The following is a 13,452-nucleotide window of genomic DNA, read 5'->3' on the forward strand; positions in this document are numbered from 1 at the left end:
GTTTTTTCTTTTATTTTTTTTGAAGAGGTTTTTGCTATAGGGCCCGTGCGTTCGCCAGACCGACAGAGAGAGACAGAGACAGAAAGCGAGAAATCACCCCCCAGGGGGGATGGCCACACCACAATCCCTTCTCCTCCATTCTCCTTTCGGGATCTTGGGCATGCACACACATGTGCTTGGCGTGAGTTTAAGCCAACGGGTCCGGGACTCGAACCGTGGTCGACTATGTGGGAGTCCAGTGACATAGCCATTACGCTAACTGCCAGTCCCAATACCCTATGTTTTTAAGGGTAAGTCAGGTTTTTTTTTTTTTTTTTTTTTTCCATAGGGGATTTGGATTTTTTTTTTTTTTTTTTTTTTTGCCATAGGGCATATGTACTCACTGGAGAGAGAGAGAGACAGAGACAAAAAGAGGGAAAGTGAGAAATCACCCCTTGAGGACATGGCCACACTATAATCCCTTCTCCTCTATTCTCTTCGGATTTTGGTCATGAGGGCACACACATCTGGTGTGATTTTAAGTTGCCGTGTTTGGGACTCAAACCACAGTCAGCCACGTAGGAGCCCAGCATCTTAACCACCATGGCAAATGCTGGTCCCAGCAAGACAATATTTCAACAGAAAAAAAATAAGTGGAGGGATATGATACCACCTATATATTTGCATATATGTGTAATAATGTAGTAAGGTATGCATCCATTTACTTCAAACGCTAATGTGAGAACCAATACATTAAGTGCATTCCACATGTAACACTTTAGATACGACATTAGACATCATTAATGTACGTTTGGTCCTTCCTTTGTCATTAGACATCATTAATGTACGTTTGATCCTTCCTTTGTCCGAGATAAACTAGAAGACAACATCATTAATGTACGTTTGGTCCTTCCTTTGTCCGAGATAAACTAGAAGACATTTTTGCTGGTAGTATTTTTTTTTTCTTCTACTGGAAATAAGAAGTACATCATGATCTACTGAAGATCAGCTCATGTTGATCTTCATTTTCTTTTTGAAATGTAGCATGATAGGTGTGTAATTGTTTAAGGCAAAGATACCCAAAAATAGAATCTGAAAGCTTACCTGATAGATTACTAAGCCGGTGGTTGCACGTCATACTGACTGGGATTCACAGTGACAGAGAGAAATGTCAACGACAGTCCTAATCTGTGAGCTGGGGTTTTTGAGGACTTTGTCACTCTAGTTACCTTCCATTTTTTCCCTCAACATCTGTTTAATACTTTATAGTAATTACTTAATACAATAAAAGAGGGATAATTGATTTCAATAGTAACTGTAAGCTAGAAGTAGTCTAGATATAATGTATCTCTGAAGATTTTGCCTGTATGTTCTGTAGTAGCAATGCTGAGGTCTGGCTAAGTGAGGACTTACCAGGTTTGATTTGTTTTATCTAGTTTGCTGTTGCTGGTTTTGCTGAATGTGACACTGTTTCTAAAGCTGTCAAAGATAGAATATGCTGCTCAGTCCTTCTACCGCCTCCACCTTCAGGAAGAGAAGTCTTTAAAGTAAGTCTTTTTTGGCCTGTTTCACCATATCGTTTCAATAATTCTTTTGCTACCCCAAATTTAATTCCAATTTCAGAAATTGTGGTCTGCTAACTATTTTACAGTCGTAAGTGGCTTGTTTATTTATTTATTTATTTTATTTTACTTTTTTTTTTTTTTGAGAGGTTTTCGCTATAGGGCGCATGCGCTCGCCAGACAGAGACACAGAGACAGAAAGCGAGAAATCACCCCCCAGGGGGGATGGTCATGCCGCAATCCCTTCTCCTCCATTCTCCTCTCGGGATCTTGGGCACGCATGCACACGCGCCCGGTGTGAGTTTTAAGCCACCGGGTCTGGGACACGAACCGCGGTCAACTACGTGGGAGTCCAGCGACATAGCCATTACGCTAACTGCTGGTTCCCGTAAGTGGCTTGGTTTTTTTTGCCCATTTAATTTTGTTTGCTTGTAAGTTTATGGGGATCTGATGATTTCTGGAAATGAGTGATCAGAAGCTATACCCCTGATTTTGAAGGTCGTGTTTCTCTTTCAGTTTCGCCTCTGGTATGGTGTCCAGAGAAGGAACTGTTCAGAAGAACAAGGATCAGACCCATCGTTTAAAAGGAGTGCTCCGAGACTCCATATCGATGCTTGAACAGGTAGGCAACTCTATGTACGACGGTGCTGAGCCTCTCTGTCCCAGTATCAGTTAGTTACGCTGGCTATAAGAGAATATTTACTGTACCATATTTGAAGAGAGTTTCTGCATTATGGATATTATGAACATAGCTACTTGTATTATGATTTTTTAAAAGAGATTTTTTGCTATAGGGTATGTGTACTTGCCAGAGAAACAGAGAGACAGAAATCATCCCCTGGGGGATGGCCATGCTGTAATCCCTTTTCCATTCTTCTCTCAGGATTTTGGGCAGGCACACACATGCGCCTGGTATAAGTTTTAAGCCTTTGGGTCTAGGACTCGAACCATGGTCGACTACATCGGAGTCCAGTGACATAAGTATTATGCCATCTGCTGGTTTCATATTTGTTACTTTTGTCACAAGATAGGAGTATACAATACAAACTGCTGTATACACTTTTTTCAGTTTGTAATTTATTTAGAAGATGCTTTCATATTAGCATGTATGTATCTACTTCATTATTTTACTGATCCCTCTAGGTAAAATCTTATTCTCAACATTAACTCTCTTTATAGAAATTGTAGCTACTATACACACTGTTCATTAATTTGATTTTAATTATTAACCATATCTTGGGATACTTATTTTTTCTTTTATATTTTGCTCTTGGGAATGTATGCTCACCAGAGAGAGACAGAGAAAGCCTTCCCCTCCATTCTCCTTTCAGGATTTTGGGCATATACGCACACGTGCCCAGTGTGTTTTTCAATCTGCCAGGTCCTGGACTTGAACCACACATGTGGCATGTGGGATCCAGCTACCTTACCCACCACAACACCACTGGCCTGGCCTGGAGATACTTCTATGTTAGTATATAAAGCTCTTTTTTTTTTTTTTGCACATGTACTTGTTGGGAAGAGACAGAAAGAGTGGAAAGTGAAAAATCACTCTCCAAGCAGATGGTCACACCAGCGTCCCTTTTCCTCCATTCTCCTCTTGGGATCCTGGGCATGCATGCACATGCACCCAGCCTATTTCTCAAGGCTCCAGGTCCAGAACCCTAACTTTGATGTCAGCCAGGTGGGATCCATTACCTTAACCACCATGCCACCTGTTGGTCACAGCACTTTTTTTTTTTTTTTTTTAACAGCTGCATAGGACTCACCTTATACAAATGTGCCTAATTATTACGTTTTTAAAAATGTTTTCTTCATTCATGATAGAGTATGTGCACATACAAATGAGAATGAGAGAGAGTGAAGGGACTGGGGAGAGCCCTCCATGGAATCTGGTCATACTATGATCGCCTTCCTCCTGTCCTCTAGCCCCTTGGATACAGGGCATTTGTGTGCATGTGTGGCGAGTTTCAGCCTCTCCAGGCTCGACGTTCGAAGCACAGTTGGCAGGTGGGATCCCTCTTCTCTGGAGTAGCCCATTACTGCTATCTAAGCAGGCCCGCCCACTGTAATTATTTTATCAGCTCTCCACTGCAGAATAAACATTTAGGTTATTTCAGTGTTTTGCTGTTATCATTGTCTTTTGAACATAGAATCATCAATGTGTGCTACTCAGTCCCATGACCCAATTCTTAAGATTCCCTTTGAAAGGTAAGGATTAATATTTCCATCATGAATATAATATATACTTACTTTTCAAATGAAAAAACATAGAGAATAGTAGAAAAAAAATCATTCTGGCATTTAGAAACCAGCAGATGGCATAGTGGTTAAGGTGCGGACTCCGACGTGATCAGCAGCAGTTTGAGTCCTGGACCCGGTGACTTGAAACTGATGCTGGGCACATGTGCGTGTACACCCAAAATCCCAAGAGGAGAATGGAGGAAAAGGGGTTGCAGCCTGGCTTTCCCGCTGGAGGGTGATTTCTCACTTTCTCTCTTTCTGTCTCTCTGGCAAGCACACACACCCTATAGCAAAAACCTCTGTCTAAAAAACAAACAAATAAATAAATAATAAAAATAGGTAAGTCTAGCATTTAGATAGTCAGTGTTTTATTAATTATTTGTTTAATTTTATTTGTTATTATTATTTAACTTGGTATAGGGCATGTACACTCACCAGAGAGAGAGAGAGAGACAGGACAGTGATAAAACAAGCCACCAGGTCTGGGACTCGAACTGTGGTCAGCCATGGGGGAATCCAGCATGTTAGCCTCCATGCACCTGCTTGCCCAGTGTTTTTTAAATGTTATTTCCTTCCAACTTGTTTTTCTATGCATAGAGTTTTTTTTTTTTTTTTTAAAGATTTAATTATTGAGCATTTCCTAGGATATCATGTGGGGCACTGAAGGTTATGACTTCAAATCAGTACTGTTCAGATGCCTGGTATTTACAGTTCTCCCCCCACTCTCAGCAGGGAGCCTATTGTCACTTTTCTCATCCTCTCCTTCAGTTTCTCCCTTACTCTCACCTGAGGTAAAAAGAGAAACTTCTTTTTTTGTGGTTTTCTTAAGAAATATTTATTTAATTAAATTTATTTATTATTTTAAATTTCACCAGAGAGAGACAGAGAAAGAGAGAGAGAGAGAGAGTTAAAGCAAGTTGCCAGGTCCAGGACTCAAACCACAGTTGGTTATGTGGGAGTCCAGTCCCCAACCTCCACGCCACCAAAAAGAGAAACTTCTATAACCCAGTCTGCAAACTGTCCCAGCCCTGCACTCCTGGCAGCAACACTCTGCTTCCAGGAGAGGCCAATTTGTTAATGGGAGACTCCTTCCTTCCTTTCTCTTGCTTCCTCCATTCCACTGGATCTTGAGCACCAGTGCGTGACCCTGATCTGTTATCTCCTGTATCATCAAACCTCATCATCCACACCCGTCTGCATCTGCTCCTCTGTATCTCTCCCCGCTTTCACTCAGGCTCTTTCAGAGTTGCCTACTCAGGCTTTCTCTATTTTATCCTTCATACACTATTCACTTTTTGTTTATTTATTTATTCATTCATTCACATAATTTAATGACAACTTGTTCTACAAGGTTTGTTCAGAAAAATGGCAATCCCAGCACTTCTTCCCATTTCCCAAGGACAACAGTATGTAACTCTTTTCATTTCTTTTACTTCCATATTTATAAAAAAGCATGTACTGATAATTCTTGATTTTTCAGTTTTAGATATTATCTTTTGACTTCCTGTTAAGGAAAATAAAGACTTAATTGTCTTTCCTTTTACAATCCTCTTCTCCCCAACACACACACACACACACACACACACACACTCACTCCCTCAAATTCCTCTCATCTTTCTAACATGATTTTGGTTATCAATACTCTTTATTTACTTTGTTTTGACTAAGTTTGCTATTCAGAGCTGAGCCTTAGAATGAACCCAGACCACTGTTTTCTGTGCTTTTTGTTTTCTTATCATAGTTGATCGGTTTATCAGTATTATTTCATAAATATTCCACCCCCTAATTGTCTGTAAACCTCCTCTCAAAATCTTCATCCCTCAGCTATTCCACTGAGGGAGTCTCAGCTGTCATGTCTGGAGGTCCCCTAGGTGTGTGCTCAGCCATCACCCTGGGGATTCCTGTTGTCTGTCCCCCGTTTCCTGTCTCCCAGTTTACTTCCTTTAACAGAGCACGTCATCTCATAGAGAGAGAGAGTTAAAGCAAGTTGCCAGGTCCAGGACTCAAACCACAGTTGGTTATGTGGGAGTCCAGTCCCCAACCTCCACGCCACCAAAAAGAGAAACTTCTATAACCCAGTCTGCAAACTGTCCCAGCCCTGCACTCCTGGCAGCAACACTCTGCTTCCAGGAGAGGCCAATTTGTTAATGGGAGACTCCTTCCTTCCTTTCTCTTGCTTCCTCCATTCCACTGGATCTTGAGCACCAGTGCGTGACCCTGATCTGTTATCTCCTGTATCATCAAACCTCATCATCCACACCCGTCTGCATCTGCTCCTCTGTATCTCTCCCCGCTTTCACTCAGGCTCTTTCAGAGTTGCCTACTCAGGCTTTCTCTATTTTATCCTTCATACACTATTCACTTTTTGTTTATTTATTTATTCATTCATTCACATAATTTAATGACAACTTGTTCTACAAGGTTTGTTCAGAAAAATGGCAATCCCAGCACTTCTTCCCATTTCCCAAGGACAACAGTATGTAACTCTTTTCATTTCTTTTACTTCCATATTTATAAAAAAGCATGTACTGATAATTCTTGATTTTTCAGTTTTAGATATTATCTTTTGACTTCCTGTTAAGGAAAATAAAGACTTAATTGTCTTTCCTTTTACAATCCTCTTCTCCCCAACACACACACACACACACACACACACACTCACTCCCTCTAATTCCTCTCATCTTTCTAACATGATTTTGGTTATCAATACTCTTTATTTACTTTGTTTTGACTAAGTTTGCTATTCAGAGCTGAGCCTTAGAATGAACCCAGACCACTGTTTTCTGTGCTTTTTGTTTTCTTATCATAGTTGATCGGTTTATCAGTATTATTTCATAAATATTCCACCCCCTAATTGTCTGTAAACCTCCTCTCAAAATCTTCATCCCTCAGCTATTCCACTGAGGGAGTCTCAGCTGTCATGTCTGGAGGTCCCCTAGGTGTGTGCTCAGCCATCACCCTGGGGATTCCTGTTGTCTGTCCCCCGTTTCCTGTCTCCCAGTTTACTTCCTTTAACAGAGCACGTCATCTCATAGCTTCCTGAGAGTTTGAAAGTGCATATTTCAGGAGTTCACTCTTTGTTCTGCCCTTTCCCTTGATTAGTGGTTGAGCTGAGGACAGAATTCAAGATTGGAAGTAATGTTCCTTCAGAACTTACAAGGCATTGCCCCACTCTCCTTTGCCTCCCAGTGTTATTACTGAGAGTTCTGAGGTGGTTTTCATTCCTGATCTTTTAACCTGGAAGCTCGTGCCCTAGAGACCTAGAAATCTTTTCTTTTCTTCTTTTTCTTCCTTCCTTCCTTCCTCCCCCCTCCCTCCTTCTCTCTCTCTTTCTCTCTCTCTCTCTCTCTCCCTCTTTCTTCTTATAATGCTAGTGGAGATACACATGCATTTGCATGAGAAAGAGAAAGAGAGAGAGAGAGAAAGCACCTCTCAGTGGTGCACAGTCTTACTGCAGTCCTTTTTCTCTCCAGTTCTTCCTTCCATCAGAATTCTGGGCACGTGCACACGCTCTTGGCATGTAGGTGATGGGGCTGGAACTTGAACCTTGGTCAGCCGTATGAGATCTGGCGTCCTGTGCACTGTGCCTACTACTACTGCATTACGGGGCCAGCCTGGAAATTCTTCTGAGTCATTTAGTTGATCATTTCCTCCTCCTCATTTGCTCTCTCCTCTGATTATTCAGGTAGAAGTTATATATAATAATAAGAATAATAGTATCATTGTTATGGCCTTCTATGGGACACTTTTTAAAATCTTACCCTTTCTTTCCAGCTTCCATCTCTTTTTTACCTTTTGTTTTTCTACTTATAGATTTCCTCAGCTTTATCCTCAAATTCTTAGTTTTAAAAGTGTTGCTAACAAGTGTTTAATTTCAAAGAGCTATTATTTTTCTGAATTGTTTCTTTGTTTTGGATATTATAATCATTATTAGTGGGTACAGTCGCTCTCAGAGAATATTGTTGATGGCAATATTTTTTTCTCCTTGTATGTTCATTTTCTAAGATCCTTTCTCCTTGTTTTAATTTCTGTCTTTAGGGTTAAAGGATTTCTGTAGATGTCTGTCAGGCCTAGGTTGTCTGCTTGTGTGGATCAGGAGCTCTTAACATAGGGATTGGCCTGGTGTTCCCGGAACTTCTCCGTAGATCTAGCTGGGCTGCTGTTGGCTAAAAATTCCTGGTATTAGTATCTCAGCTCAGTCTATCCCAGGTTTGGTCTGTTTTCACAGAGAATACTCTTTCAGTCTCCTGCCTGAAGGATTAAGGGCTGGCTGCCAGCAATTTAGGAACTGAGCATATAAAAAGGGGTGGGAGAGGGAAGAGTAGGAGGGATGTCTCAGCATTCAGTGTATTTCCCACCCCTGCTTGGTCCTTAAGAATGCCTTTGTATGTTCACACCCCAACACACATACCCTCTGCCACCAGCCAAAGGCCCTCTGTTTTATTCTGTCCAGAAAATGATATTCCAGACTTCTGCCTAGTTAGAGAAGTCAGGCACCCAAAGATGCACCCCATCCTTACTCTGGTTGCCTCCTCTTTATTCCCATTCCAGGGGTTCCCGGCCATCAACACCTATGCCTTTTGAGGACTGTTTGGGATTGTTTGATTTTCAACATCCCCTACTGTTTAGGGTTCAGCTATTGAGCCCTGTTAAGTCATCTAGCAGCTTTCCAGTTTCCCAAGTCGTGTTGTTGTCTCTTTTTCTGTGCTCCCTGCCCTTGTGAACTTATAAAATTAATCCCTTTTCTGTATTTCTGGTGGGGTTTCTAGAAGCAACAAAGTTGGATGTATGTTTTTAATACACTCATTTATTCTCGGGCTGCTTGGTGTTCTTCCTCCATAATTCTATAGGTATTGCTTGAATTAAAGTACCCAGTGTCTGCTGATTTAGAAAAAATACCATTCCTGGGAACAGCAGATGGTGTAACGGTTATGTTGCTAGACTCCCACGTAATTGACTATGGTTTGAGTCCCAGACCTGGTGGCTTAAAACTCATGCTGGGCGCGTGTGCTTATGTGCCCAAAATTCTGAGAGCAGACTGGAGAAGAAGGGATTGTAGCGTGGCCACTCGCCCTGAGGGGTGATTTCTTGCTTTTTGTTTCAGGCTCTTTGGTGAGTGCACATGACCTAGAGCAAAAACCTCTCTAAATAAATAAATAAATAAATAACATTCCTATTTAGAGTCTTCATTTTAGTGTCAGCATTTGACAGAGCTGACCATTCTTGTCTTGAAATGTATCTAATTTTCCTTGTTCAAAACCATTTTTAAAAGCCTGTTTATTATGACATAATTCATACACTTAACAGTTCACACTTTAAAGAACTTCTAGTATAATCACAAGGTTGTGCAACCGTCAGCACTATCTAATTCCAAGCACTTTGATCATAGAAAAAGAACCCAGGTATCCATTAGCAGTCACTCCCCATTCCTTGCTCCGCTGAATCCCCAGCCCCACTAACCCACTTCCCATTAGTATGGGTTTGCCTAGTCCGGACATTTCATATAGATGAAATCATACAATGTGTGGTCTTTTGTGACTGGCTTATTTTATTTTTTTTTAGTTTGCTATAGGCACATGCACTCATTGGGGAAAAACAGAAAGAAAGTAAGGAAGCACCCTCCAGGGGGTTGATCAATACATCACAGTTTCTTCTCCTCCACTCTCCTATTGGGATTTTGGGCATGCACACCCACATCTGGCATGATTTTCAAGCCACCAGGACTGGGACTCGAACCACATAGTTGGCCATGTGGGATCCAGCTGCCTTAACCTCCATGCCACCCACTGGCCCGTAACTGACTTCTTTCATTTGGAAAAAGGTGAAAACTACTTTTTGCTGGTTAAAACCATCTCTTCTACCAGACCCCTTCCTGGCTGATACACTGCTAGGGTTCTTTGGTAGATTCTCTTCCCTCTTCCCCTAACGTTAAATAACCTCGTGTGCCAGTGACTTCTTACTTGGTCCATTTGTGCAGTTGTAACCACATATGGGTATTTAGAGGCAGGATGATTAGGGAACACTATATAGAGACAGTGGGTCTAGGTAACTTATAAACAATAAATATCTCATATTTCTCACAGTTCTGGAGCCTGGGAAGTCCAAGATCAAGGTGCCATTCCTTATAGATGGTGCCATCTGTTGATAGATGTCCTCACATGGCAGAAGGGACTAAAGGACTAGATTCCTCCAGCCCCTTCTAAGAGCACTACTAGTCCATTCATGAAGGCAGATCCCTTATGGCTGAATCACCTCCCAAAAGCCACCTCTTAATACAGTTTCTTTGGGGATTAAGTTTCAACATGAATTTTGGAGAGGGCACAAACATTCAAACTGTAGTAACTCCCGTATCTACCTTTCACCCCGTCTCTTCCCTGAGCTCTAGACTCATACGGCCACTGGTCTACTCGGCATCTTCACCTAAATGACTACTGGGCATCCCAAACTGATCCTACCCATGACAGAATTCAACTTTCTTCAAGTCAAAATTTAATTCTCCTCTGGAGGATCTCATTTCAGAAACTGATGCTACTATCCTCCAGTGGCCTACATAGGACTCAATATTTTACTGATTGTATTAATTTCCAAGTATATATTTATATATGTGATTATTCATTGTAGCTCATTCCTCAGTAGTCTCTAAGTTCCACAAAGGCAGGGACAGTGCCTTTGGGCCCATCATTGTTAACCCAGTGTTTAGCACTGTGCCTATCATGTAACAGATAAGTAATAGGTATGTGTTGAATAACTACATGAATGAATATAAAGAATACAAAAATGCTGAAAATAATTCTTGCTCTCAAGTTGCCAAGAGTTTTATTAGAGAAATCTGATGTCCATGTGTACTGGTACGAAAGTACAAAGCTGAGTGACAAGGTGTTAAGTAGTAGGGACTTAGTGCTTTGGGAATTAGGGAAAACCGTAAGGAGACAATAGGTATGGATCCATCTTAGACGGGTGAAGAGGAACAGGAGCATAGTAATAAGCAAAGGCCCAGAAGTAGATTTGAGTTGTTTAGGGGATACTGAGGAAACCACTGCAACTTCAGAAACCATTTAAGAAAATACGCCTTACACTTTACATTTATTGATTCACGTACCTATTGGGAAGCAGCACAGACAACAACCAGAGGAAGTTCTGCAAATGGGAAGAACCATGTGGTGGTCGCACTAAGAATTAGGTGGTTTATTTAGGCATCTGTGTCAACACAATGGTATTAAATGGAATTGTAAACTTCTGGCATAAAGTTAATCAGAAAATTTTAAACAGTCTGATTTTGAGAATTAATTTTGTTCGCAGTTGAAGAGCTCACTCCTCATGCTTCAGAAAACCTTTGATCTACTAAATAAGAACAAGACGGGCATGGCTGTTGAAAGCTAGTGAACTTGAAGACTGCAATGGTAGAGCTACTTGGAACTGAAAGAAAACACCTGGAAGAAAACCAGAAGATAAAGGATTTTCATTGTCATCGAAACATTTCTATGTTTTCTCATGATTGGGATTTCTAATCTGAGCCTTCTTTTCAATAACATTTATTTGAACATTAGTCTCTGGTGGCCTTGAGAATCTACCCTTTGACTTCTTACACACATCTAAGCTGTGAATTGATCCAGTGAGCCATGGAATATATTCTGAAATTAAATTTCTGTGCTACAAAAGGAAACCAGGACACCCAGAATTGAGTGGTACAACCTAATTTCTACAGTGGGGTTGAAGCGTGAGGCTTTAAATGATCTGTTAGCACAGACTCGGTATGTGTGCAGTAGTCTGCTTTCACAGTCCAGATGAGTCCAAGAGGCTAAAGAAGCTGATAAAAGAAACCTCTAAATACCTACTAACTGTAAAGGTATATATCATAACATTCGTAGGTCTGTGTACTATACAGATCACAATGTCCTCCTTTATTTAGCAGGAGAATTCAATAGCCAAACCTATTGAATCTGCATGTTGATAACTGCTAACTGGTTGTTCAGCCATATTGGGCGAGCGTTGTTTTCTTAAGGTAGTTATTACAGGTGAGATTATGTTACCTTTTCATACACGAAGTGGCAAAAGAGCCAGTTTAGGAAAGGAAGCATGTAGCATACCAACATTCAAAATGAAGAACCATGAGTTTGAAAAACCAGAAGACTATGAAAATCTGGGCATTGTGATAGATTAAATGCATACTTGAACTAAGCTTGGTTTTAGCTTAGCGATCTTCCACGATGGAAGTGACCTATTTGGTGGAATGTTTTTCTTGTAGTAGTTTTCAGTGACCGTGTGTGTGTGTGTGTGTGTGTGTGTGTGTGTGTGTTACATGTGTGTGGCTTGTTTTAGTAAGTTATAAGCCACACATAAACTTTGGCTTTTTAATAAAAACGTTTGGGGCATGTATGTGCCGATACTAGTGCACTGGCTTTGACACTGTCAGTCAGACACAAACTTTGGCTCTTTCCTAAAATTGTTGTAGACAATACATGTCTCAATATAAGTAGTCTGTGAAAATGACTTTGTGGACTGACTTGAAATCAGATTTTGTTTTCAGGAGTTAGGGAAAGTTCAGGAAATGTTTTATTGTTTTGTCCTCTTGAAGGGGTTCCTGGAACTATATATATGTATATGTGTGTATACACATGTATATGATGTGTATATATCCTTACTTTGTGAACAATGATTACTTTTATTAAATGTTTCATGTTTTCCCCAAAGTCACCCAAACCACAGGGAATTATGAGTCATTTTTGAGATTCCTGTAAAGAATGAAAGTATTGACTCAATGAGAGGAAAATGGATTTCTTCAGGTAAATCCCACCAGCCTACCTGGAGGTACCAGTCTATCTACCTGATGTTTTTTGGTTAGGGATTCGTGAAGTGTTTGACTTTTGGCGAGAATAAATGGATTAGAAACTTAAAATTTTCTGTTATGTTAAATTCACAAAAGCGATCACTGACAAACTGAATATTTTTGTGGTTTCTTTCAAACTTGTACTTTACAACAGACCTCAGAGAATAACAGAGTTACTTTATAAATTAAGACTAAATATGTACGTGTGCAGAATTCGGTTAATACAATTCGAACCTGTTCTATGCACTGAATACCAGTAAAACCCAAGACATCTGAATTGTATTTTTTTTTTCTTTCTGCATTAACCGCGCCACCAACTAGAAAGGGAAAAGCCTGCGGTAGTTAAACCATGCACATGGGTCTACACTCTGAATTCTGTGCAAAAATAAAACCCGGAGAGAACGTTCATCTCAGGGCAATCTTGTTTCACAAATACAGGCTCCTGGAGCAAAAGTACTAGCGAGGCCTGCTGGTCTAAAGAGACTGCTCACCAGAAATCACGAAAATGAACAAACTGGATATATTAAGGGATCCGGGAGCAGGGGCGGGCCTCTGAGGGAGGGTCAGCGCCCTGGGGGAGGGCCGTCACGTTTGCTGGGAGAGCTCCCCGCGCCGGTGGCGCCCGTGGCGCGTGTCGGAATGGAGGCTGGCCAGCCCGGGTGTCAGGTAGCTCGGCAGCCCTCCCGGATTCCGCGCTTCGCGTATTTCCGTCCCCGCACCTCGCCCGCACCCGAGGGCTCCGCAGGCTGCTCGCCGACGCGCCGCCGGGAGGCGCCGGCCAGGGCTGAGCGGCCGCCCCTGGGGCGGGGCAGGGCGGACCGAGGTGCCAGGTCCGCCCCG

At 41.5% G+C, this 13,452-nt stretch overlaps 1 protein-coding gene across 3 annotated transcripts in view; it reads left to right on the forward strand.

The window, feature by feature from the left end:
- The window catches only part of GRAMD1C (GRAM domain containing 1C), a 116,399-nt gene extending 104,331 nt beyond the window's left edge, over nt 1–12,068 (forward strand). For all 3 annotated transcript variants that reach the window (XM_006161821.3, XM_027765653.1, XM_006161822.3), the window contains 3 exons: nt 1,416–1,526; nt 2,058–2,163; nt 11,085–12,068. In XM_006161821.3, the coding sequence (XP_006161883.1) occupies nt 1,416–1,526; nt 2,058–2,163; nt 11,085–11,165 (298 nt within the window). In that variant the 3' untranslated portion in view covers nt 11,166–12,068. The remainder of the gene's footprint in view (nt 1–1,415; nt 1,527–2,057; nt 2,164–11,084) is intronic.
- The last annotated feature ends 1,384 nt before the right edge of the window (nt 12,069–13,452 follow it).

The sequence above is a fragment of the Tupaia chinensis genome, unplaced genomic scaffold (genome assembly GCF_000334495.1).
Source record: "Tupaia chinensis unplaced genomic scaffold, TupChi_1.0 Scaffold139218_1, whole genome shotgun sequence".
Classification (NCBI taxonomy): Eukaryota; Metazoa; Chordata; class Mammalia; order Scandentia; family Tupaiidae; genus Tupaia; species Tupaia belangeri.